General features: G+C 41.2%; 1 protein-coding gene across 1 annotated transcript in view; it reads right to left on the reverse strand.

Moving 5' to 3' along the window:
* The window catches only part of mirr (iroquois-class homeodomain protein mirror), a 76,978-nt gene that overhangs the window by 12,293 nt on the left and 36,758 nt on the right, over nucleotides 1-27,927 (reverse strand). Inside the window, exons 2-3 of the mRNA XM_033472526.2 lie at nucleotides 20,915-21,406; nucleotides 14,013-14,125 (exon numbers count right to left, since the gene is read on the reverse strand). Of these exons, the coding sequence (XP_033328417.2) occupies nucleotides 14,013-14,125; nucleotides 20,915-21,406 (605 nt within the window). The remainder of the gene's footprint in view (nucleotides 1-14,012; nucleotides 14,126-20,914; nucleotides 21,407-27,927) is intronic.

Consider the following 27,927-nt stretch of genomic DNA (forward strand, 5'->3'; position numbering starts at 1 on the left):
AACCATAAACGAACATCAACGTCGACAGACAGACAATCCGGACGAATAAATGGATCAGTTGCCCCATGATTCAATATAATTCCATCCCAGCCGAAGACAGCAAATATTTGGCGGGTCGTTCAGAAGGGGTTGGCAGCGTACTCGAAGCGTAAATCAAATAAGCGATCTTATCGTCGGAACGTACGGCACCCGATGCCAACGCTAAATGGTCCACAATAGCATCTCTCGGTGGCGGTCTAAATGTTAAACTGTTACTGCATTATGCTAACGAGACGGCTTTTGTAGTACATGCTCTAAATATATTTGAGCTTCACTTCGAGTTTCGCCATTTGCATTTATTTACTCACCATCGTGTGAAACATTCGCGTTGAAAATTCTGTTGTAATTTTGGGAGAAGCTTAGACAAGAGAAAACTAATTAATCAGTTAGCTGTTGTAATCTCTTTGAAAAGTGTGTTTCCAAAATTTAACGCAAAAAGCGATGAAGGGTATACTACCCAATTCAGATAATATTCTATACAGTTTTTTCATAACAATTATGTATATTTTTTCATTTGCTCGTTTTGTTTCGTCAAATTTTTACGCACAATGAGTATGCTCGTCGTAACACCAAATATTGTTATTATTTCATAACGATCATACCCGTAAAAAACAGCTAGCTGGTTAATCCTTACGATTTGTCTATTTTATATTAGTCGATCTTTGTATTGGAGCTAATGTAAATAGTTAGTGAATCGAACCGGCTACTAATTGTTTAAGCTATTTTGGAGGTAACAGCAGGAGCCAAGAATTTGTACATTCGCAGCGCAACATCGGTGTCTTTCGTAGACCCTCGAATGTGACGAAAGAACGCGAGAGAAATGTGATTTAATCTTATCGGATCGACGGGAAGCAGATACAGCCAACGGTGAAAATCAATTCGAGTAAGAGGCAATTTCTGTCGCGGGCAAACACCGGACCCCTCGCAATAACTCGTCCCGCGTTAATTTGGTATCGAGCGCAGCCATCGAGAGCCACGACCCTCCCCCTCTTTTGGTCTAATGATGGAAGCCGATGTGTGTGGTTTGTCTGCTCTATATCGGCTGCAACGAGTCGTTGGCAGAGCTCGGGCTCACACGAGAGACAAAGTTTGCGTCTGCGAAAACAGGAAACAAATTTCAGAAGCAACCGCCCCAGTCGAACTTATTCTATATTTTCCTGTAAACTGACCTATCGCAAGTGAATGTGTCATTTTTACCGACTATGCATTTAGAAGTCGTTACCGTCAAGGAAATCATTAATAATTTTACCCGTGCTGCACTACAACCACAAATAGATAGATAGTCACGGAAAGTGGGTCGTTTATCATCGCCACTGCTTCCTATTACATAAAATCAACATTAAATATTAATGGAACGTCGTAACGCATGAACGCTTAATACACCGTAGGCTCTAACCATCGAATACAGCGTAGTACCTGTTCCCGGTCACAATTAATTCAGATGGTAGCATTCGTTCCGATGCTCGAAATAGACGTATCGAATCGCCGATACGTCGGCTCCTATAGTACAATGTTCCGATTGCGTCATTATATTCGTCTATAATCCGCCGACCAGTCTGACAACGATATAGTCGCTTAAACATTATCACGATTTAATGGAGAGACACGAAATTTAGGTCCACTCGCGGACCAACTCGTTTCCACAATAGTTTCGCTTTTGCTCGAGAATATGAGACACGAAAAGATGTTTAGATTTCAAAATAATTTTCAAGATTGTCTTTAAGCGGAGATCAATAATCAGCATTCTTTCATCATAATTATATTCCGTGGCCTTGTAATATGCCTTATGAACGTCGGTTTATATAATAAGAGCCTCGAGACTCATCATTTTAATCTCTAATGACTCCTATCCGAATAGAATACCGAAATATTGGGTTGGCAACTAAGTAATTGCCGATTTCAGTTATAGATGTCTCTCACTCCCATTTTTATGATACCCGTAAATGTTATATTATAAAATTATTATTATTATTATTATTATGTTATTTTTTATTATCCGTGAATGTTAGCAACTGGACAAATTGAATGCAGCGGTCAAGGAAAAGCGACCAGAATGTTTCACTTCTTGTTTCCTGCAATTGCTTTAGAAAATTTATATAATATATTATTAAACATGTCTTAATTGGCGCTTTAATTAGACTGCGGATTTTATGCATTTACGGCAAAAATATGAGTAGGTAAAACACAAACCTATAAGGAAAATACATTACAGATTAAACTTCGTTCCAAGTAAAAAAAACTTTTTTATTTCATTGAACAAATCGGCAATTACTTATTTGCCAATCCAATAATACCGGTATTTATTTCGGTTTTAGGCATTGCGAAGATACTGATATTCAGGTATTATATCAGTTTCGGTATGGTTTCGCTGGAACATTACCGGTGTCAAAATTCAACCGGTATTAACACTATGCCGTCCGCAGATCTTAGATACGATTCTTTTGTTTGACGCCGGCATAATAGCTTGGAAGTCTTAGATTTAAAAAAAAATGTCGATGATGGCGGTAATATAAATTCCTAAAATTAAGATATGTTATCCAAGAATTTTCGTACTCAATTCTTAGTTAAATAAGCACAATGCTACAGTTAGTTTGCCGCCTTTTAACACCCAAGAAATATAGTTCAAATGACATTTCAGTTTTTTCAAATGGCACCAAAGTGGTACCACCGGCATACAACAGATAGTTTTCGCATGGCACCAGCGTAGTGCCACCGGACGGCACAGTGTTAAGTTCCTTGCGTAATCTGCAATGAATAGAAAAATCGAAGTTAGGTGAAACGAAGCTCCAGAGACGACTGCACGATCGAATCACGATTCTTTCGTGAAACACCGAGCCAATTTCGAAGGTAAAGAGGACAAGTTGGAGGGGCCCAAGGGCCCGAAAAAAATGCCAAGGCGGCTCGCACAGGTGTCCCGCCTCGATTCCACCGATGTATCAGTGTCGCAGCTGCGCGCGGGCGTGAATTAAGAATTCGCGTTGCGTCGGCAGGTCCTTAAACGCGGCTGAGGATCGCAGCGCGTGCCGACACATCGGTCGTTGTACGGACACACTTAATAATACGTGTCGACGATCGCGGAGGAAGCGTTAGCCGGACATAGAGCCGAGAGCTACGTAAGCCGGCTGTGTTCGTACAACGAGCGAGAGAGCCCGATACACAACCGGCCAGGTTGTTTCTTATTGTTTACCCTATATGTCCCCGGAAGCAGGGCCAATCCGCCGGAAAGACGAGACCGTTAACCCGCACGATCCCGAGACCTCGCGGCCGCGCATGCCAACTCTGCATTATTGGCTTTTTGTATGTTAAGTGACCGCAACGCGCGCGCGCGCACACACACACTTACGCATAATGCTCTCGGATCATCACCCAGCACGAGCACAGTGCTTTCTTAAACCTGCTACCGATTTTCCGTACTGGATCTATTTTCTGGATCTATCTGATCCTGAAGAAGCTCTAGTCCGCTTTCTTCGAGCGAGCTCGAGCACTACGTGAGCTATCGGCGATCTCAGAGAGGTAATTGAAATGTTTCTGCACGATCTGAGCCCTCGGAAAACCTTCGCGATTATTCTCATAATGCTAAACCAACTACACCCACCTGCGAGTCACTTTGTTTTTAAGCCGATATATTTAAGGGTTTGCGTTTTAACACGTTCAAAAATATGGATGCTAACTTTCGAGAAGATTTACTTGTATTTGTTATCTCGGGATACTGATATTTTTCTCGGTATAAATAATTTCGTATAAACATTAAAAAATCACCACTTTTCATCACGGTACACTGACTTATGCCACTTTCAAAATAAACGGCTCGATTAGTCTGTGGAATTTTACGCATCCGTGGCGTATGGAAATTTGTAGATTGTGCGAAGATTCGTATACGAAGCCTCGTCCATTTTCCGTCTGAATGTTTCGTTGACACCGAATACATAGTACGTTTTGTACCTTGTTTTAACGCTTTGCACTCGTTCGAATGGCGACTACGAGGCACCAATTAAAGTGCCTACATTCTAAATTCAAACAATGTTCATGTTACTGTTCGTATTTAATAAATTGTTAAAAATGCATGAGTAGGTGTTTTAATTCTACAAGCAAGAAGAGAATAAAAATTGAGAAGGAACAGGAATATTCGAGATCGGAAAAAATTAATCTTGTTTCAACTTTCTCCTGATTAGACGTTCGTCGTCGCCGTTTTGACCGCCGTGTCAGTCAAACATTGGTGACAGAATTAAGTAAACCGAAGTTTGTTAGACTGTACTATCGAGTACCAGATACTATACTCGGCAAGAGGATTATATGCCAGTAATTGCTATCATAAATCTGGTAGTTCTAATTTTGTACAATGTCGGCGAGCGGTATGGCAGTCGATATGCAAGAGAAATTTACCAACAAGGGACAGATTGAGCTGAATAAATGAGTTCCTCCGGTTTTATATTGACATATTACCCGCATAAACGCATAAAGACCTGCAGGTTCTCGATAAGCTTGAGTTCGCACTCTTGACTTCATTGACTAAATTAGTTCGCGGGATTTTTTGGTTAGTATGTCTCGACGAGTTATCGAGTCTCCGCGCGATACTAAATTAATTTACCAATCAATTACTACTTAATTGATGACTCGCAATTGAAAGCTTGAAATGGAAATATCAAACAATAAAACTTCTTCTTCGCCTTGTAGGATCCGATTAAAAACAAAATGCTTGCATGATATTGACAACGATAATAATAATAATAATACTCCCCCTTTCTTGTGAACGCAATTATTGAAATTAATATTCGTAAAATATCGTTTGAGATAAAGATGGGTGTGATCGCGTTGTTGCTAACACTACGAGCTCTCGTGCGAGAACTATGTATCAAATATTAATTCACAGCAAGTCGAGATTCAGCATGCATATTGCACTGAATGCATCAATTTCATAATCCCGTTACAAAACCTGACTCCGAAAAGTTGAAAAATCTGTATCGCTTTCTCAATTATGCAACTAAGTGCACTGAAAGATGCGCGATAACCATCTGCCACGATAGTTTCAGTCTGCAATTTCTATTAACCGTTTTCTTCTATATAAAATACATTTTATACGTTTACATCGACGAATCCTGCAACAAATTACAAAACAAAGTTGTTCATAAAATGCTCTGCTCCGGAATCAATTGACATAACCTTGACATAACCATGACATAACCGTTTCCTTCTATATAAAATACATTTTATACGTTTACATCGACGAATCTTGCAACAAATTACAAAACAAAGTTATCCACAAAATTCTCTGCTTCGGAATCAATTCCCAGGCGATCGAAACCTTGTGCAAAAGAAGTCGACCCACATTTGGTTTCAGTTCCATCAAAAATTCGTGCAGCAAAGCGCAAGATCGCGCGATGTCGCGCGGTCTAGCACCGCCAATCGTTCTATTCACGCATTCTCGCTTACACGACTTGCTTGCTTCTTAATTATTTCTTAATCGCCCGTTACCCCGGCCGTGTCCGTCGGACACGGTAATCGGGCCTATTAAGTGGTTAGCCGGTGCGCGTTACAAACGCGAATTCTGTCCGTACACGATTCGATAAGAGGTTCGCGTTGTTCGCGCGCGATTATTTCCAAGTGTGCGTTACGTAAGCGGCTGCGAGCGATAGTTCGTAGAGCGACTTATCGATGCAACAAATGTTGCCAGCATTCATCCATTTAATTCGAGGTGCTCCGTGATTCCGACAAAGTTCAGACGTAAAACGAAAATTCAGACGCGGAGCGATTTATGAAGTTCGCAAGGACCGTCGACAGCGAAATCACGTATCTCGCGCGACACGCGGGAATAAATCTCGTGCCGTGGCTTTTATTATTCCCGAGAAAGAAAGGCGGGGGGAGAAAAAACGGTCCTGATAACGTATCGGTCGTCTGCGACAAATAGACGCGAGGCGATTCGCGAAAACGAGGAAAAAGTCGTCGTCGCGCCTCGACCTTATCGCGGCGATGTTTCTCGTGGCCCGACACCGTCGCCATCGCGATATCAAACCCGAATGCGACCCGCGGTTCATTAGACCGGCACGGTCGTTTGAAAACAGCGTGCTTTATCAATACGGAAAATTGAAAATACTAAATTGCCGGCGGTTGAACGCTCTTACGGACGACCGTCGTTCGCGTAGACAGCTGAACAATAATCAATGTCGGAAATTTCAATAATTGACTCGTTTGCCGCGACGATAACGGCTAACGTTGGCTTGCTGGAAATTATCCGCGAGTCTTGAGGACAGCTCGTGTACAGAACTCGTTTCGCTTCGAAATAGGTAATTGCCGTAGTTCATACGAATTGCAAACGACTATCGTCCATTGTTGATTCTATGTTCGAGGGGCAAGAAGTTTGCAAATTGTTGTTAATTGCTTCTTTCATAGGCAATTAACTAGAAAAGTAGAAAACGTTCGTGTGCTCGAACATTCGAGGAACATTAATATATTGTATAACTAGCTCTAGTTTTATTCGAGCAGAACTATCGTCAATTTAATACAGATCGTTCTAGTAAGACTTAACCGGATTATATTGGATCAAGATGATTGTCGATAAATTCTAAATAAAAACACTTTGACGCTTTAATCTTTGACAAGCTTTTAATCCTTTTGAGTGGAACTTGGCCAAAGTGTACGTTCAATTGATAGTTAGATAGCTTAACTCGGATAACTTGGAATCAAAGATTCTTCAACAAGATGCAACAGAAAAATCAACGCATCTAAACCAAATATCGTTAACAGCGTGTCCAAGTAAATGGACAACTTAACTACAACAGAGAAGCCTTTCACCGACTGAAAAATCATCTGTTTGATATTATTATTTTCTGGTATTTTATTTTATTGGATTTATATTTATATTTTTCTTACTCACTTATTTCCATTATTTTTGTTCCTTCGATATTCATCTAACATTTTTATAATTATACTCGTGTGATTTGCGCTTACTACAAAGATTCATCCCGTCCATGTATATATGAATAAATTATTATTATCTAAAAAGACAATTGCGAAAATCACTCCATATACCTCCACAATTAACTCATTGTCGACCGGCGATTTTACGTCTGGGCATAAGAACTGCGCAAGTTAACTCGCGACCGATCATCAATATGTTAACATCGCATTTCCACCGATGATTTTGGTTGCTCACAAATTCCTAATCGATCCCTTTCGTCGCGCCAATTTTCACATATAAAAGACCATGTAAACAGCGGATAAAAATCGAATACGCCGAGATAAAAGAATCACCGAGCCGTCGATATCTCGTCGGATCTCGAAGCGCGCGCTCGCAACAGGTGCAAACCTCCGATCTTCCGGTAATTGTTAGCGCTTGGAGGTGGCCGCGGTTCCGGTTTGGACCGGCGGTAGGTCTCCGTAAAGGAAGACCCGGTGCTCGAGCCGACTAGACCGAATGGCTGCTAAGCAAGCTGTAGTACCCGATCGCTTCCTTGCATACGAATCGGTATCCAGCGGAAGTGCGTCACACGCGCGCGGCCCCTGTACAGATTTTTTCCACGTCGGTGACCGAGGACAACGTCGACGAAAGACGACGACGACGACGACGACGACGACGACGACGACGACCACCGGGTCGACGGGTACGTGACCGGTTTTTCCCGGACCAGATAATGAACATTAGAAAAATTGATCGGAACCGCTGATACCGATGTACCGCGTCCCTTACGGATAACGCTATCGGCTCCCACTACCGCGTCTTATCGTGCTACGAGAAAACGGGACACGCGATTTTCTCGAGCCGAACACGCTGTCATACTGATCGACGGAATTAGGCTGCGGATATTTCTGCGAAACTGAAAATTTCCGAGTTGGAAGATGCGTAAGGTGAATGGAAATATTGGGTTGGCAACTAAGTAATTGCCGATTTGTTCAATGAAATAAAAAATCTTTTTTTACTTGGAACGAAGTTTAATCTGTAATGTATTTTCCATTTTGTTCGATGACCTTTTGCCATCTCTCTGACAACTTGAAAATTTCACGCTCGTAGAAAGTCTGATCCTTTTCGGCCAAAAACTGAGTCAAGTGAGATTTTACAGCGTCATCGTCATTCAAAGTTTTACCACGAAGGGAGTTGTCCAGGGATCGAAATAAGTGGTAATCCGATGGCGCGAGATCAAGGCTGTATGGTGGGTGTAACATCGATTCCCAACCAATATCCATCAATTTCTGCCGAGTGGACAAAGACGTGTGCGGCTTAGCATTGTCCTGCTGGAAAATGACACCTTTACGATCGACCAATTCTGCTCGCTTTTCCTTGATCGCTGCATTCAATTTGTCCAGTTGCTAACATTCACGGATAATAAAAAATAACATAATAATAATAATAATAATAATAATTTTATAATATAACATTTACGGATATCATAAAAATGGGAGTGAGAGACATCTATAACTGAAATCGGCAATTACTTAGTTGCCAACCCAATACATTAATTTCTCCCTAATTCGCGCTCAGATTGCGCACAAAAATGGACAATTTGGAAAGAAGAGATACGATTATTCCAGCCTTGCGGCTCGTTTTTGTAGTTCCCGATTGTGAGCAATTATAAAAACCAGATTCAAGGCTCGAATACTTGTATCTCCTCTCCCAAAATTGTCAATTTTTGTGCGCAATCTGAGCGCGAATTAGGGAGAAATTACTGTAACCGTTTCTTATTTTAATAAATTTAAACAATCGAATATTTTGCAGTTCGTGGACTTCTGTGCTTCCATAAGAATGAAATAGTTCGTCGGAAAGAGAATAGCTTGTCAAGAAGAGTAAATGCAGTAAATTCTCTCCAATTGTCGGCCAGCTTGTAAACAAAAATGGACAATTTGGGAAGAGGAAATATACGACTACTCGAGCCTCGCGGCTTGTTTTCGTAGCCGCCGATTGTCAACAACAATAAAAACGAGCCGCGAGACTCGAATAATCGCATCGCCTCCTTCCCAAATTGTCCATTTTTGTTTACAAGCTGGGCGACAATTGGAGAGAATTTGCTGCGGTTCGTGACGCATAAAATAGAGACGGTAATACGAAGTAATTCAATATAATCGGATAAATTAGAAGCGATTATGAAACTATGAAAGGAATAAGCAACAAGTTTGTGCTATGTTTGAGACGACACTCGAGACTCTTGCATAATGAAGTACAAATTTATTAATAGATCGCGGATTTTGTACATCGGTTGGACATTCGTTGACACGAAGCGCAACGATATGAAGACGGAGAGACAATTTTATTTTCGACTTCGTAGATAACACATGTTTATCGAACTTGAAAATTCATTTTTGCACAGATGCAACGAATCGACGATATTTCACTGCAATCCACGAGATACGACTAAATTAGCCAGACACAATTTTTCAACAATTTAAATCATTTCTCTCCTGCTAATGAAATCAGCGAAATTAAATACTAATAATCCGCTAAATCTTATTACACGGTTGCGCGTTGTTCTGCCACCATGAATCTCAAGTATTCAGTTTCTCCAAGATTAAACGAATTACTGCGTCAGCGGAGGAATTTTTCCGGTTGTGTCAGACGTGTTAACAAGTCGTATTCGGTTGCTGGGCCGGCGTGAATAGAAGCGTCACCCCGATAACAGACGAAAGATGGTGAGAAAAAGAGGAGAGAGCTTAGGGTGAAATTGAAAAGCGGTCCGGAAACGCAGATAGGGCTAATTATCGAGAGGCGAGACGCTTGCCACCTTCGATCCGTGCGGCCGAATTCCTCTAATCTCGGCCGATATTATAGTACCATATATGCGGCCCCGCCGCGTCGATTTATCGAGACCGGCGAGACCTTTCACCGGTCGCATCGTGACACGCGTTGACCGATTCCGACGCTAAACGCGAGAATAAAAACGCCCAAGGCGACAGTCCCGGGTCAGCGGAGCGCTAATTTATTAGAATGTTTATGTGTTTCTCTCGCTCGTTATCTGGCCGTGTGCGCGGCCACATCGGCCACGAACGGATCTTCACCGTACAGCACATACACGCGGTGTCTGGTGTATTTGTATACGCTTCGTCGTCTCGAAAGCTGTTCGAACTACGCGGAAAATTTTGGATAAAAGCCTAAACGCGCTCTCTTGGAAGGCGAATTTCTCGAGTGCGGAGTAACTTCTTTGCACTGTCATTCTGAGATACGATTTTGTGCTTTGAAAAGAGCTCCCTATGGAGTCTATACAGTATACGAGCCACGGTTTGTGATCGAGACAATTACACGGATTAACCTTTAGTGGTCGGAGGCATTTCAACTCGAAATTCGAAATATTTTTTCCAACCTGTAGCATTTCCATTTTATAGAACCCAGTGCATCTTATACGTATGAAATTGAACTTTTTGACGCATGCAACAACTACACATTTTACAGTTTTTCTAATACAAACAAATTTGATGTTAAAATTACTTCGAAACATGATAATAACAATTTTCAGTGGCGCCTTACAGTCGCCACTCGAGTTCAAAGGGTTAAAATCACAGTGGCGCAAGAGTCACATTTACCTTGTTGTGAGAAACAAGGAGTGTTATTTCATTGTTAATGATAATGTAGAGTCCGATTAATTTGTAGTAACCTTATCATTTATTTCACTCGTCTTTTTAAACACTTCGGCGTGCGCAGATTACGTTTTTAAGACACAAGTCATTGTTTCTCCGTCATTGTAAAATATGTTAAAATTACAAGCAACATTTTGCAAAGACCTCCTGTGTGTTTTGCTGCACAAAGAAAACAAAAGAGATTCTGTGCACGTGCTCGAGCGATAATTCGAAACTAGCGGGGAAAACATTTTATAGCTGGATTGCAGAGTTTATGTACTTATATCGGACTTCAATGTTCACGTCGATGTCTTTTCATTGTATCAGCTGTACATTATAATATCAGCTTGGGAAACGGAATTTCGTGTTTTGTAATTGCAAAGGTATCGAATGCTTCAAATGATTTGAACGAATCGATTTAATTCGACTGCGTAAGGCAAACCGAATGCGATTTCAATGAACACATTTGTACGAAAATGATTTGATTATAAACATTGCGTACGATGATTGAAAGTCGTAAAATAATTTTTATAAGTGTTTTTAACGTTTCGTTTTTATAAAAATTTTGCTTTCAGTGCAACAGACAGAATATTCGAGTCACTGATCTGGAATCATTATTATAGTAATTTCATAATAGTAGTATGAAATGAAATTCGCAATAGCAACGACCGTAAATTCGATAACGAAAAAAAGTACAAATTTCATACTACTCCAGAAGCAGCCACGTGAGAGTCGTCGAACGTTCACAAAAACGTTCACAGAAGCGTTCACATCGAACACGCTAACTCCATAGCTTAAATGAGCCGTTTATTTTGAAAGTGGCATAAGTCGCTTCGTTTTTAAGTCGATATATTTAAGGGTTTGCGTTTTAACACGTTTAAAAATATGGATGCTAACTTTCGAGAAGATTTACTTGTATCTGTTATCTCAGGATACTGATATTTTTCTCAGTATAAATAATATATTAGTATATTATTATTAATATTTAATAATAATTAATAATAGTAATAATAATAAATAATAATATTAATTAATTAAATAATAATAATTATATATAATATAATAAATAATTAATATTTATTATAACAATTAATAATTATTAGTAGTATAAACATTAAAAAATCACCACTTTTCATTACGGTAAAGTGACTCATGCCACTTTCAAAATGAAACGGCTCAAATGATCTTCGTAGCACAGTTCCTTCGAATCCGGATAATGCATACAGAATGCAACGTTTATGAAAATCCACAGATTTTATCTATTCTAATGACTTCGTGCTGCACAATCTGGACACTGATTGACGTCACAGCCTTCGTTAAATAAAAAGATTCATCTGAACAACTTCTTGAGCGTTTCCAGAAATATAGCGCGCAGACAAACCGAACACACTATATCGAACTAGAACCAAAACTTTGTTATTCAACTGCGATAATCTCTTCGCGCGCGCAGAAATGTGAACGACTAATTTCGTGTTTCCGTTTAGTTTGATTCCCGACATTCAATTTCCTTATCTTGAACCCCTTCAAATAAGACACTTGACGGACAGGTTCATCCTGCGGCCGTTTAACCACTGAGAGAACAAGGATCTTGAGACTCGTGCGAAGGCTATTTGCGTAAACGCTCTGAATAATTGTTTTCTTCATCGTTCGTAAGAGCGTTATTAATTAGTTGATATCTCGGGACACTTCTTCGGCGAAGTATATTCAGCCATCTTACTGTTCAGTTTATAAAACGTTTTATTCGTTGGAGTACTTATATTAGCGAACACCGTGTCGCATTTGTCATCACGGTAAATGGCGTTACTTCTCTATTTGCCGTTAAAAATCGCTTACTTGACAGGTCATTGACTCCACGCAGGAGTAAAAGGAGGAACGGTTTTATGTTTCCTAAATTTGTCTACATTGGAGAATAGGAGGATCACTGCAGACATACTTTTTTTATTTAACCTTTTAGGTACGGCTGAATTCTGCGCGAGGCTATTTCTCTGGACGGCAGAGTCTGATGTGTACTGTACAGAGTCTGATACTGTATATACAGGGTGTCCCAAAAATGTCTCGCAATCCGAAAGTGGCGGGTTCCTCGGGCCATTTGAAGCAACTTTTTCCTTTACAAAAATGTTCTCCGAGGCACCGTTAACGAGTTATTAACGAAAAACAGTGACCAATGAGAGGCGAGCTCGGCTGGCGCGAGGCGACCGAGCCAATGAGCGGAACTGGACTTCGCGCGCTGGTTGGCTGGGTCGCCTCGCGTCAGCCGTACTCGATTCTTATTGGTCACTGTTTTTCGTTAATAACTCGTTAACGGTGCCTCGGAGAACATTTTTATAAAGGAAGAAGTTGCTTCAAATGATCCGAGGAACCCGCCATTTCCGGATTGCGAGACATTTTTGGGACACCCTGTTGACTGTTGTAAATCGATGCGAAGACAAAAGAAGTGTGAAACAATGCATATGAAGACGATTATTTGATTCAAACGATGAGCGAGTGAGCTACTAGAGTAAACCACTATAGTGGCGCGTCGTCCAGAGAGATGATATCTACGAAAGCCACTATAGTGGCGTGTCGTTCTAAAAGATGATATCCGCGGAAGCCACTATAGTGGCGCGTCATGCCTAAAATGTTAACATTACTTGGTATTAGTAAGTGTTTAAAATTACTTAACGTTATTGATTGTCCAACGTTACCTCATTTAGTTAACTTTAATGCCGCTCTGTATACTATATGCTCGTACTATATGCTATTATTCGCTGTAGCTAAATTTAAAACCGACCGTAGGTTCTACGATCCGGTCAACAGAATCTGTATTTATGCTAGTGCAATCACCGATAAAATCGACTTTTTTAGTGGCAATGTCTATACTTTGTAGAACGGCAGGCTAAAAACCGCCTTGTAACCCCATTTGAATGACACATGTCACGCACGTTCTTTATTCCGTCAATTTTCTTCAATCTATGTATGTCGCATTGGGTTTATACCCGTTATTTGAATAAATAAATTTCAATAGATAAGCAAATTTTACAACCCACTGTCCGTCAAGAGGGATCGTTGAACATTTTTCCCCAAGCAACTCAGTGTTTAAACCAACCCGTACGGAAATTTCGAATAGAAATAAATGCGTTTCATGTTAGACAAGTGCAATCAATCTTGCGCAGATTATTAATGAAAATTGCAACACTGATATTCGAAAAGTCTTTCTTGCTTTCGTGTTTCGCGTTTAACAGCGATTTACCATGAATGCAACATTGTAACGGGAAGAGCTGTTTGCTGTTAATTGCATCGAGTACAAAATAAATATTTTCGAAAAAATATATTCGAAAAGTCTTTCCTGCTTTCTCGTTTCGCGTTTAATAGCGATTTCCCATGAATGCAACATTGTAACGGGAAGACTGTTAGCTGTTAATTGCATCAAGTACAAAATAAATATTTTCGAAACTCACCCATTGAAGGGGTAGCTGGCGAAAGCGGCGTCGTAGGGGTGGTAGACAGATGGGTAAGGCCACGCCGCCGCAGCTCCGGCTCCGAGATTTTCCTTCAGATCGAGTCCGGCGGCCTGCAATCAAGGTAATTAAGCTTGTTAATAAACCTAGCAGTGTCTCGCTCGAGCGATTAGCGCGAGATGACGCAAGAAAACGCGTACGTGCTCGTGTATAAATAATGGCCGGGCTTTAAAAATTGATGGTTATTTACGCGGAATCACGCGGCACGACAGCTAATCAAACTTCATTCATTAAATAGCGGATGTTCATGCAAAGTATCAACTTTCTGCAACACGCAGGTGCTAAATAAACATCCTTGATCATTCTCAGTCAAGATATCGATGCTCTTTAAATTATTTTCATCTGTTGAAAATTTATCGGTAGACTGCGGATCTTTATGTAGGATAAAATAAGTAATAAATTTACTTATTATGAAGTAAATACTGAAAATATTGTCTATTGACTTCGAGACATTTTCGAGCACGGGATATAAAAGTTTCGCGTGCATCGCTGAAGGAACGGTATTGCAAGCATCTGCTCGAAAGCAGATGAAACATTTCTTTTTTGTTACTCAAAAATGGAAGTTGGAAAATTAAATTATACATAATTCGATTCTGCATACTAAATACTAAATAGCAATATATTTTTTCAAAATTTCATTCAGAAAGTTACTAATATTTGATTTTCAGTCGAGTGCTCCCCCCCGCCGCTTAATTTGAAAACGATCGATAGAACGGACCAAAAAAACATTAAACTTTATTCCCGGCTCTTCGAGCGTAAGATCAGATTAGTATCAGTCAGAATTTATAATTATCATTTGCGAGGGAAACAACGCATCGCAATCTCTGCTTCGACAGCGTTTCTGGTCGCACTCTAAAAATCTATTTTTCAAAGGACACGCTGGTTAATTGACGTCGCCGTTCTCCCGGATCTCCAATTCATCGGCGATAATGAGAAAAATAGCTGGCAAAACGGAGATAATAATAATTGGAATCGATGCGCGGGGCTCTTGTTTGTTTCTCTAACCCGTAACCCCGCCGGCAGAACTCTCGGTTTTAATGCCCCATCAACCGGTGGAATAATAGAACCATAGAACACCCGGCGTACGTTCGTTCCCTCCTGTCGCCCCTCTAACGCCTATCACCGGCCACTCTTCTATATGCATTAGTCTTGCATTAATGGCATTAATTATACACCGCGTTCGAATCGCGCAGTCATCGCAGCGGACCGACTGTAATTAGCGGCCGAAAATAGACGGCGTTGGCCGTCGGGGTCGGCTAAAAAACCGTGGACTTGTGCTACCGCCGAGAAATCTGTAATTCTCGAGAATATTACTCGATCCCGGGAGCTTGTCAACCACGACTCCGAAGTCAATTAATCGTTCAACACTCGGTGAATTCTTCATCCGAGCTTCTTTTCTCGGAGATGTTGCGCACTCGAAACCAGCGACTTGGCTGCAATTTCGTCAGACTCTCGATCGTTGCGAAACCTTGCAAAATTCATTAACAATTACCTTCGGATTTCTTCCATCGAGAAACCACGGTTTTGTTGAGAAAATGCAGGTGAAAGCATAGTAATTTTGATCGACTCGTAGATTGAACTTTAGTATAGGTACAACTTTTAGTTTGCATTGCGAATGACACTGGAAATATTTATTGCCTTTTATTCCATTGATTTATTCACGGGAAAATAAAAATTGTAGAAAAGAAAATATTATCGCCTTAGAAAGGTTAGTAAAATGTTTAATGTACAATATGCTGCAACGATAGTTTTAGATTTCCTAAGAATTGTTCGATTACAATAATAATGGTTTATTTATGCCAACGGGGAAAGTCCTTTGTTACATAGTTAACAGTAAAAAAAATAAATATAAAAGAAGGAAAAAGTAATATACGAGTGTAATATGATATATGACACGCTACGTCAACAATAAGAGCGAAGCGTTTAAATGAAGCGAAAGAATTATTGAAATAATGAAGAGCGTCGCAAAAACGGTGAGAAACAGTAAGAAGTGAGAATCAATCGGTCTAGAGAATTAAAATGGCCGTAAAGAGCGCGACAAGATTCAGGTTCAATTATCTCTGTCTTTGTGTACGGAGTTAGCATGATTAACCATTCTATTAATAAATTTTTGAGATCCACATGTTGCGCGATAGTTTGCAGAATAAAATAATGTACGATTTCATGATAATGTACGTTCTGATGGCGCGTACGAGAACAATTGAATAATTACTGGAGATGAAATACAGTTTCTGATTACTTTACTAGCGAACAAAATATCGGTAATTTTTCTACCATTATGCAGGACTCGAAGAATTGTATTTTAAACGGATTGCATCTCATTTATAATCCATACTAAATTATGGCATAGCCCTAACTCGGTCAGCTCATTACAAAAATTAACAGCCTAATTGCCCGCGTCTCTTTCACCAGAATGGATCGTCCAGCGAGTGAAAGAAACGTCGCTGTTCCGACTTCCACGAAGTATCTTCTCAAAATAAAAATCTGCATAAGACTGTGATGAATTTAAATGACACCCAGAACGTGGCAGTAAGTTTCCTCGATAAATGAATCGAATAAAGGGGCTGGAGGTGTGACAAGCGTTATGTCAAGCGTCAAAAAGGGATCACGGGTAAACGACCGTTCGCACTAAAAACGCTAGTTAACGACATTGTGTGCGAGTTCGCCGGGATAGGTAGCCGCGAGGAGAGAAACCTGCGCAATCTGGTGCCTCGTAACGAGGCGGCCTCTCCGTACGCTCGCCCCTTAAGCTCGATCATAAAGAGCGACGATAACAGGCCGGGCTCGGCGACGGCTCGAACACGACAGTGTCCCACTGTTACGGCGGGACGGATTCATAAATTTACGCTTCGCGGCTATTTTCTTCGTGTATACGCTTTGTGTGTGGTCCGATAACCTCCGACTGGCCGGACGAATACGCTCTCGATGCCGATCCCCGTTCCATTTACCCCGCGTCACCCTCTTTCTGTCAACTTTACTGTTAAGGCCAGAGCCGATAACATCTCGATTATCAAACGACATGCTATTGGGTTGGCAACTAAGTAATTGACGATTTGTTCAATGAAATAAAAAATTTGTTTTTACTTGGAACGAAGTTTCATCTGTAATGTATTTTCCATTTTGTTCGATGACCTTTTGTCATCTCTCCGACAACTTGAAAATTCCACGCTCGTAGAAAGTCTGATCCTTTTCGGCCAAAAACTGAGTTAAGTGAGATTTTACAGCGTCATCGTCATTCAAAGTTTTACCACGAAGGGAGTTGTCCAGGGATCGAAATAAGTGGTAATCCGATGGCGCGAGATCAGGGCTATATGATGGGTGTAACATCGATTCCCAAGCAATATCCATGAATTTTTGCCGAGTGGACAAAGACGTGTGCGGCTTAGCATTGTCCTGCTGGAAAATGACACCTTTACGATCGACCAATTCTGGTCGCATTTCCTTGACCGCTGCATTCAATTTGTCCAGTTGCCAACATTCACGGATAATAAAAAATAACATAATAATAATAATAATAATAATTTTATAATATAACATTTACGGATATCATAAAAATATGAGTGAGAGACATCTATAACTGAAATCGGCAATTACTTAGTTGCCAACCCAATATATTCGTACGAAATTATTAACGATCTTGCCGAACGGACAATCGATTCTTCAGATGTTGGAGACTCTTTGGGCAACTGGTTCGAAAAATCGGTTTCATTTACGTCTGCAAACTCTTCAAAGTACGATGTGCTTTGAAATTTTGTGACTGAATTCGCAAGAATAGAGATGTTACCATTATTCGATCCGTTGTACGGTTTATTTATTTATTTATTGACTGGGTATATAAGCTCTGGTTTACACAAATGGATTAACGAATATGCATAAGTAGTATTATTACAAAAAGTACTAAATGTAGTTTAGTTCTAAGATTCTTCAGGTTCTAGAACATCATTATTAACCCTTAACGATCCAATGCCACCATACACGCGGCAGAAATCTATAAAACACATAAATAAACATTGGAAGAATAGGCACGATTGTTTCGATGAAAATATATCAACGAAGTTTTATTTAAAAACTGAATATCTCTTCCCTATATTTGATACAAAAATTTTCAGTAAAAAATTTCTCTTCGTCTGAAAAACAGTCTAGACTTGGCAGTGTGTAAACTGGAAATAAATAGTTTTTGGTCCACTAAGGGTTAATGTTGTTTCTTATGGATGATGATTTTGTTACAAAATGAATAGTGATGAGAAAGATCACTTTCATTCTGAGCACTCGAACTCGTTTAATTGATCATGTTCTTTTCTGAAAGTTGGCGTAACCACGCCATAAATGCGCGAACTACCTATACTTTAATTCTACCCTATGCATTTTATTCGAAATTTTATATTTCGAACGAACACGTTAAATTTCAACATACTCCAAAAACAATAAACGATTTTATAGTAGCTAGAAACAAAAAATGTACGTACTTTTTTACGCAATAATCGTATAAAAGTCAAGAATTTGACGGAATAAAATTGCATGGACTTCATTCTGAACACTTTTCTGAATCATTCTACAAGTACTAGCACGTAAATTATGAATATAACAAGATGGTTATCTGTACTCATCGAATTGCAACACAAATGGAGAACAATGAACGATTTCTATGGTATCTAGAATCAAACAATGAACGAATTTTCACGTGACAAAATAGTATGAGGATTAAAATCTTGACAAAATTAAGATGAATAGACCTCATTCAGACACGAGAACACTTTCGTAGGTCACTGTACAATGAAGGCTGTGTAATTTCTAAATGTCTCCATATTTATTGCATCGCATTACAGACGATTTAATAAGAAAACGAATAAGCGATGCAAAGAGGAGAATCTTCCTGATCGAGGCTTCCCAGAGAAAAATCGTGTCGCAGGCACTATGTCCGCGAAATCGACGGCGTTCCTCGGCGGGCAATCGGCGATCGTCTTCCTTATCGCGGCTGTGAGACGCGATCCGAGATAACCGCGCGATCCGCGAGGCAGTTTAATGGCAGCTAGGCTCGATCGACGGAATTTATATTTCGCGGGGATCGGATAAAAGAACGATCCGACTCGGTGCTCGATGGAATTGCTCGCGACTGTTCTGGCAATAAAAACGAAAGGGATTCTCGTGCTCTTTCTTCACCGCTCCCCCCCCTCTCTCTCTCTCTTTCTTTTTCTCTTATGCTTTCGACTTGGGTCGCTCGTGGATGCAGTAAAATTAACTTTTAAGACTGTCGAGTGAAACGTTCCGCGCGCGTATGAACATCCACTGCGTTCTGAGACGTTTATTACGCGTTTCGCGCTTGCCAGCCACCTGTGCGATGGCATAATTAAATAAAATAGAGGGGGCGGGAGCAACGCGAGCTCTAAAGATCGCGTAGATCGAGTTTTCAAGAATAAATACGATATATTGTACGTTTTGCTAGTGTTTCCTTGTAAGAGTTTCGTGTCCGCAATTTTGTCGATATTCGAACATCTCTTAGGTGCAAAGGAAAATTGTTTGTCACGTAATCTGAAAGGGCAAATCGAAAGAAGATTTGAAGATTGTGGTCTGACCTTTATCATGACCCTACGAATTTTAACGTACAATTTCTTTTGGCTGATCTATCAGGCTTTCAGGAACCAATTTTAAAACACGTTGAATGAAATTAACTTGGCGGTGACGCCATGGGGGCCACCGGTGACCGGCGCGCCCAAATTGATAGAAATATATATGATTTAAAACAAATGTCAATATCTAAAATTTTGTATTAATACCATCGTCGATTCGAACAGTGACCCATGTCGCAATTAACACGTCAAACATGGTTATACACTGTAACTTATCTATTGCAGATAATATTTCATGTATTACAGAAAAGAAAACTCATCGTGGCGCCACGGACAATTTCTGTAAAACCGGCGTGGCATTCAACGTGTTAAGATATTTTATTTATTTTCGTTCACGCTGTACAGTAAATTCTCCCTAATTCGCGCTCAGTTGTGCACAAAAATGAACAATTTGGAAAGAGGAGATACGATTATTCGAGCCTTGCAGAGTATATCGTAATTTTTTCGATTGAAAATCGTGAAAATCTAGAGAAAAGCAAACTAAAGGCACCCTCGCCATTTAATGGCTCCGTTAAAGAATACAGTTTGTACAGTAAAGTTATCGAGTTCAAGTTTATTCCCACGGAATACCTAAACAAATATTTATGGATTGCAATGATATAGGTGATCTCCTGGAAACTTTGCGAAATGAAGTGATTTGCTGCACATAAGAAATCAAAACTAGAACTTGCTATTTTTTCTTGAAGATTAAACTAATATGAGCTATCCTTTGTGCCTAATTTCTGCTGAATCGTGCATCAAGTTCTGCAGAATGGTTGCAAAGAGAATGCTTCAACCTTGAAATCTACGTTCGATTCAGTCCCGAAAAAATTCTCCGTTGCTGTTACGGCCGGTTTAACCGATTGCAAACGAGGATATTCAAAGTGGTAAGAGCATTTCCTTCGGATAAGTAAATTACGTACAAAGACGTATAAAAATAAAATAACATGTTAATTGAATTGATATTTCAAATATTATAGTTGCTATAGTATATATACTATACTATATACTATATTAGTATACTATACTATAGTATATATACTATACTATATACTATATTAGTATACTATACTATAGTATATACTATACTATATTATAACTAAATATAATAATAGTACGGCTAATAGTATAGCTAATAATAGTATAACTAAATATACAGTTATACTTTAATCATTACAGGAGATTTGCGATCGTTTTAATGGTTCGAAATGATTATTAGATGGTTTCAAGGCTTACCGTGGGCGTGTAGAAGGGTGCCTGTTCAGCGCCGAGGCTCGGAAAGTACGCTGCCATGCCCTCGGAGGCGGCGGCGGCGGCCGCTGCCGCGTACGGGGCGCTGTACATCGACAACGCTGCCGTCGGCAACGCTCCCAGTCGTTGATAACCGCCGAGCAACTCGTACTGACAGGAGCAAACCGTCTGACCCGTCAACGGGTCCGTGAAGATCGGCCTTCCGGTGTCGCAACATCGTCCGGTCGGCGTCGGCCCGCCGGTCGTCGGCGGTGGATGACCTTGGGACGGGCTGACCGAGGTGGTAGGACTGCCAGGAGGCCTGACCACAGCGCTGGTCACCGCCATCCTCGCATTCGACAGACCGGCTACGCTCAGGGGATGATTCGTGGCCGTGCCCGCTACGCTGACCAGCGACGAACCGCCTGCGCTCAGGATAGCGCCGGACACCGGCGAAGCCGACGACGACGCTAACGACGAGCTCACTGTCACAGGACACTGAAACAAAATTCATATCTCGGTTAGATCATCTCGGGGAAATAGTTGACTGGCTTGGACATTCGAGCGATCGAATGTTCGTGTTCTTAAATGATACGAAATTGGAAAAGATACGAAAATGTAAACACAATTAAAAACATTTAGGAACACTGCTATCTTCTCTTTGATTTATTAAAATTGTTGAACGGAAAGATGCGTATTCATTTCCTTTTTGTTTTCTTACAATTGAGTTAGTCAGTTTCTTTTGCGTAAAGATGCGCAGTCTAGCTGTAATACGATAGAATAAAAAAATTATTTTTTGTAGCAGAAAGAAAATGCAAGGCTTCTGAAAGGTGGTCCCCAGTTAGAAGATTAATCCCTTAACGCACAGTTTTTTTGAAAAAAATACGGCCAAAAAAAATCAAATTTTTTTATGTAAATTGTTCCATGGGAAAAGGCTATATTTTATTCTTGAATAAATAAATGTTATAGCTTACGATCCCATGTAAATGATAAATATCAATAAAACGATTTTTTTTCTTTGCTTCCACATTGTTATTTTCAATTCTCGATTATATTCGAGTATGAAAAATTACAGCAGCATAAAATACAACGCCGCTCGAATTATCTCGAGCGTACAAGTTAAGGGGTTAAGCTGTGTCTTTACTGAGATAAGATCGAGTGACATCGATCTCTTGCTTCTGCTTCAATTTTTGCAGTAGCCAAACTCATATTAATTTAAAATTGTACACATTTTTTTATCGTTTCAACTAAACAAAATAATCGCAATCGTGATATATCTTTCTGAAATTGATCTAAGTTTGAATCTAGTCAATGCCATTAGATTTCATTCATTTGAAACGAAAAATTCGTAAATGTTGTTGAAACATGTTTAATAAACCTGGTAAATACTTGCTTCGCAAAAAAAAATCGCAAAGAAAGTTAAGGAAAAACGCACTTTACGCTGGAATACCCTCTTAAAAATCAGGCAACACGAAAATCCCATAACCCGGTTGCATTTCAAAGAGGAGTCGCTATTTGCGAAACAAGCGTCTAATGCGGCTCCTCTTCTGATATCTGGCTTTACATAACCAATATTGACTTATCGGACGCAATCGTGAATTTGCATCGCAGAAAATCCGATCAGCTAAGTACAATATTTCCCAGCAAACATGCAAAGCAGTAAAAATGTCACCGAACAAATAGAGCCGGTGCTCCTTCGTCGCAAGAACCGCTTACGCGGTTCAAAAAATTCGATCGGCGGAACGAGGCGTGTTCCCGATCGAGAATGCATGCGCGGTATAAAATTCCCGGTTTTGTTGAAACGTCACGTAACACCGCTCCGACCATCAAATGACGCGGCGCTACGTCATCGCGGGTCCAACAGCGGCGCGACACTTGTACGGCTTTGTTCGGCGGGCTTGTCGTCGTTCAGTCACCGATCACGGAACACTCTTTAATCGAATGCGCGTTACATTCTATCCGTATCGAGTGCGTACGTCAGCGGGCCGGGACGGAGATTGATTCCCGCGTGTACTCACGAAAAAGAGGATATCAAGTTATTCCAGCGGAAGGTTATATCAACACGCGTCCCCGCTCCCCGGGCAAACAATAATCCCAGGACACTTTGATGCCTCGGTCACCCGCTCGGTTCTCGCGTTACAACGTCGTCTTTTCCACGACATTTTTTACCGCGAACTTAATATTTACCGGGGCCCCACGGGGTCCGCGTCGGACATCGTGTTCATGGGGTCTGGCAACATCGGGGGACCAGGTAGTTAGCGCTGTTAACCGATTACGAAATCGGAAAAGTCGACGGTGTGCCTTTTGCCGCGCGTAGTTGAGACGGACACGCGTTACGCCTCTGCCAACAACTCACTCGGTACACACAAGCTAGCCGCATTAACATAGCCGAAGTTTGCTCTAGAGGAGACTACCGGCGGCGAGAGAATTCGCTGACGATGGACGCGTCCCTTCGGGGCCTGACGGTATGTATAATCGTCACCCGATCCCAACGCATCTCGTCCGGTTCCCGTCGCTTCAGATAAAAACACGCTGCAGGTCGACTTATTCTGCTGCTCCATCATCGTGGAATAGAATTTTTCACTTGTTCAACTCTTGTGTCAATAACAGGGTACTCCGATTACCATTTTGCACATTCTCTTCGAGATATTTTCTGCTCTCAGTAAAATATTATAATAAGCGAGGCTATTTCTCTGGACGGCAGAGTCTGATGTGTACTGTACAGAGTCTGATACTGTATATACAAGGTGTCCCAAAAATGTCTCGCAATCCGAAAGTGGCGGGTTCCTCGGGCCATTCGAGGCAATTTTTTCCTTTACAAAAATTTTCTCCGAGGCACCGTTAACGAGTTATTAACGAAAAACAGTGACCAATGAGAGGCGAGCTCGGCTGGCGCGAGGCGACCGAGCCAATGAGAGGAACTGGGCTTCGCGCGCTGGTTGGCCGGGCCGCCTCGCGTCAGCCGTACTCGATTCTTATTGGTCACTGTTTTTCGTTAATAACTCGTTAACGTTGCCTCGGAGAACATTTTTGTAAAAGGAGAAGTTGCTTCAAATGATCCGAGGAACCCGTCATTTCCAAATTGCGAGATATTTTTGGGACACCCTGTAGACTGTTGTAAATCGATGCGAAGACAAAAGAAGTGTGAAACAATGCATACGAAGACGATTATTTGGTTCAAACGATGAGCGAGTGAGCTACCAGAGCAAGCCACTATAGTGGCGCGTCGTGCCTAAAAAGTTGTCTCCAGTCTATAATTTTGTTATAGTAAGCACTAGAGTAAGGTACTAGGATAATCGGGCAAGTTATTGTGGAGTGACCAATTGCTGTGCCTTTGGTTTATTTTCAGGCATAATTTCTCTATTATTGTATCGCAGTTTGATGCGTTTGTTTGAGAAGCGAAGTTGCGAGTAAAGCATGCAACTTGTTGAACTACGACGATTCTCTACAGCCTTATGAAACTATAAATTATCATTGCAGCGTTATTTATTCATTTTACCGATTTGCATGTTAGGACAATTATATCGTTTCCCAACAGTTCTGAACAGATTAGCAAAGTGGCACGTACAAATATAATGTAACTTGTTAGTTCTGGAAACAAAGACGGGAAACACTGCGCAGAGCAAAGGTTAAATAAATCGCTTTGACTTTATATAACCTTTCCGACTACTGAAACAACGGTCGACAAGTTAAAACAGCGCGCGTTACTTTCTCAAACCACGGTCCACTTAATCGGCCAACTACCGTATTACGGTGTCTGTCGCCGTACCTCAACTGGCAATTCCCGCAGAACCAAGTTCGCCAGGCCAATCCAGCAGCTCCGACAAAAGATACCAGAGCGAGCAGCCCATTAACAAAGCAAAATTAAGCCCGTCACCGCGATATCAGCAGTTTATCCGAACAGGCCAACAAACGACGTTTCCATATCGATAAACGACCGACTGGAGAGAGAGAGAGAGAGCCGCCTGTCGTCCGTGGCGCAAGATCGAGGAAACGCGGATTACCGGGTAGCGAGGCGGACACCTGCCGCGTGCGCCGATTGTTTCCGATTCGCGAAACAATGAACGGGTCTCTGGCCGGCACGGTGTCGATAATCGCGGAGAGTCGACCTAGGCGGCAGCTGCACGAAAGAACCACACCCAGCAGCGACCCACGTGTTTTCCAGCAGCCTGAAAAGGCAGAGCAACTGCTAAGTCGACGGATCGCGTGGCCCCCTCTTCCGCACGGTAAACCGAAAATCGGTGGAAAGGGGATCCGTGAATAATAGCGGCGGGGAGGGGGGGTCTCCTCATTAATTCCATATCAAACAGCACGGCTAAATAGATTAGCGGGTTGAGTGGGTTTCGCGCCCCGGACCTAAACAAACCCCCGGCTCGTTCCCGCAGGATCGTGCGACTCTGCCGACCATCAATCCGTCCCGTCCGCAACCATCCATCCATCCATCCACCCATCCATCCATCCATCCATCCATCCGTCCGTCCGTCCATCCACCCATCCGTCCGTCCGTCGGCTGGCCGGCTCGTTCCGATGGCCCCAAACATATTGTCGAAAGCCAGCCGCGCGCATTGTGTCGGCACGAAAAACGTGACCCGCCACGCATTATGGCGTCGAGAGCCGCGTTAATGCGTGTCCTGGGCCGCTACTCCGCGAAACCAAACCGTCCAACTGCCTGCCATGCCGTTCCGATGTCGATCCATGTAACCGTGCGTTATAACCGTGCCCGCGATCCACAGCCTCCCTCGATCCTACGATCAAACTGTGGATACACAGGCCACGGCCGCGCGACGTGTTCCCCTGGTTTCCGATCCGAGGTTTTTGGTAACGCGTAGTCGCGACGCTTCCCATCGCTGATACTATAATCGCCGGGCACGATCATCCTGCGCCCCCGGTTTGTTTGCGCCACTCGGCCCAATGTTCCTACGCCGCAGCGGTCGATTTCATTGAAAACGCGAACGAACTCGGATCTTTGCGAATTGCGCGCGTTCGATGAACTTTGCGAAGCGTCGCGCCGTGGCTTTCCGTCTTCGCAGGTTTTCTCCGGAAGAAGTAAACCGTTGTTTTTATTTGCCGATGTACCTTCTTCTAGACATATTTGTATGATTCTTCTCAAATTTTATGTCGGGTATGTAATGTACATTTTCATTGCTTTTGGTACTTCGGTTTAGAGGAAAGGCCTCGAGAGCACAGATTTTAAAAAATAGATGCGGACGACGGATTTTTACGCAGGATGAAAAAATTCGTAGCTGGATCATTGGAGACAGAAGACACATCGATGCGTATTTTGTTCCCTTTTTGCTATAAATGCGTAAAATCCGCGGTCGAATGTCTGTCAATGTAAAAATCGTTCGTCGAAAGTATTCTAACGCTTTGTCGTTACCACATAAATTTTAGATAAACGATGGTTGGTGTAATATGTTTTGTTCCGAAAGTAGCGTACTGTTTCTAACAAATTTATTTGACATATGCAATACTTTTTAATGGATTTTTAATGGACGCTCGAACAGACACATATGTATTCGACATCGATAGCATATTTCCTTTCAAAGATACATTTATTTAAGAGTGCGTGTATGACTAAAGAAACTGCTAATACCTCGCGAACGAACAGAGTATAAACGAGAGTGTCATGAACCGCTCCGAAATATTAGATATACAAATGAATTCGCGACCTTCCATTGAAATCAGCTATAGCATTAACCTTCCGAGTACTGGGAGCTGCGGTGCAGATCCGATCCCGTCGGACTATCGTTTACACAGATCGCTAAAACATCATTTAACGGATTTCCGCTTCGGAACAATAGACGACGCGAAGAAATGCATACACGATGTCATCGAAACGAAATCGCCACCTTTCTTTCGCGAAGGCATCCGGCATTTGCCTGACAGGTGACAAAAATGAATAAATGCAGAGGAAGATTATTTCCCTGATTAAAATGTCACTCATTTCTTTCTCCTTTGAATAAATACTGCAGCTTGCAAGAAAATAACGAGGGCTAATAATGATAATTGTTGGTGGAACACGAAACAAAGAGAAAACGACAAAAAGAGCAATCGATAATTAAATTTCGTAGAATGCACCTGGATCCTTTTATTTTTTTACTTTTTAACTTTCTTCGCGACACTCGCATACTCTGCAACTTCTCCGGAAGTGTCCCGAGAAACAATAACCGCTCAAGCATACCCACTCTTTCGACGTTCATACCAACTTATCGATCTCATACTCATTCATACCAACCAATCGAGCAATTGAATTCCAACAATAATAATAGCTTATTGTAGGAATCGATACGCTTTAGTATGCAACGTAAGAGAGTATTTCTAAGTACGGCATACAAGTAGAAGCACGTACGAAAGAAAAAAAGAGTACAGAATAGAATGCAAGATATAAAGATATATGATACTAGGGATGCGTTTAAAAATTAATAGAATTAACTAAAGTTAAATATATATTTAAAAATTAATTCAGTAAAACATTTATAGAAATTAGATGAGTAGTAGCAAAGTTTTATAAACCTTAACATTATATAGTATCGGAAGGCTGCAAACACGTCTATAAAATCTGTTATAGTCGCTGTATGAAGGATAACAGCGCAGAGAAAAAGATATAACGATGCCGAATACATACTCGTTAATCCGAGCAATTGTGCGGCTAATACAATTTTATTGACCATACACGGTACTATCAAAATCTGGCATGGGCAAAGAACAATTCCACAAACTTCAAATAGTCGCATACAATCTAGAGTGCGGAAGAATATCTGGTCACTGAACTATTGGGTTAGCAACTAAGTAATTGCCGATTTGTTCAATGAAATAAAAATTTTTTTTTTACTTGGAACGAAGTTTAATCTGTAATGTATTTTCCATTTTGTTCGATGACCTTTTGCCATCTCTCCGACAACTTGAAAATTCCACGCTCGTAGAAAGTCTGATCCTTTTCGGCCAAAAACTGAGTTAAGTGAGATTTTACAGCGTCATCGTCATTCAAAGTTTTACCACGAAGGGAGTTGTCCAGGGAT

The sequence above is a fragment of the Megalopta genalis genome, chromosome 1 (assembly GCF_051020955.1).
Source record: "Megalopta genalis isolate 19385.01 chromosome 1, iyMegGena1_principal, whole genome shotgun sequence".
Lineage (NCBI taxonomy): Eukaryota > Metazoa > Arthropoda > Insecta > Hymenoptera > Halictidae > Megalopta > Megalopta genalis.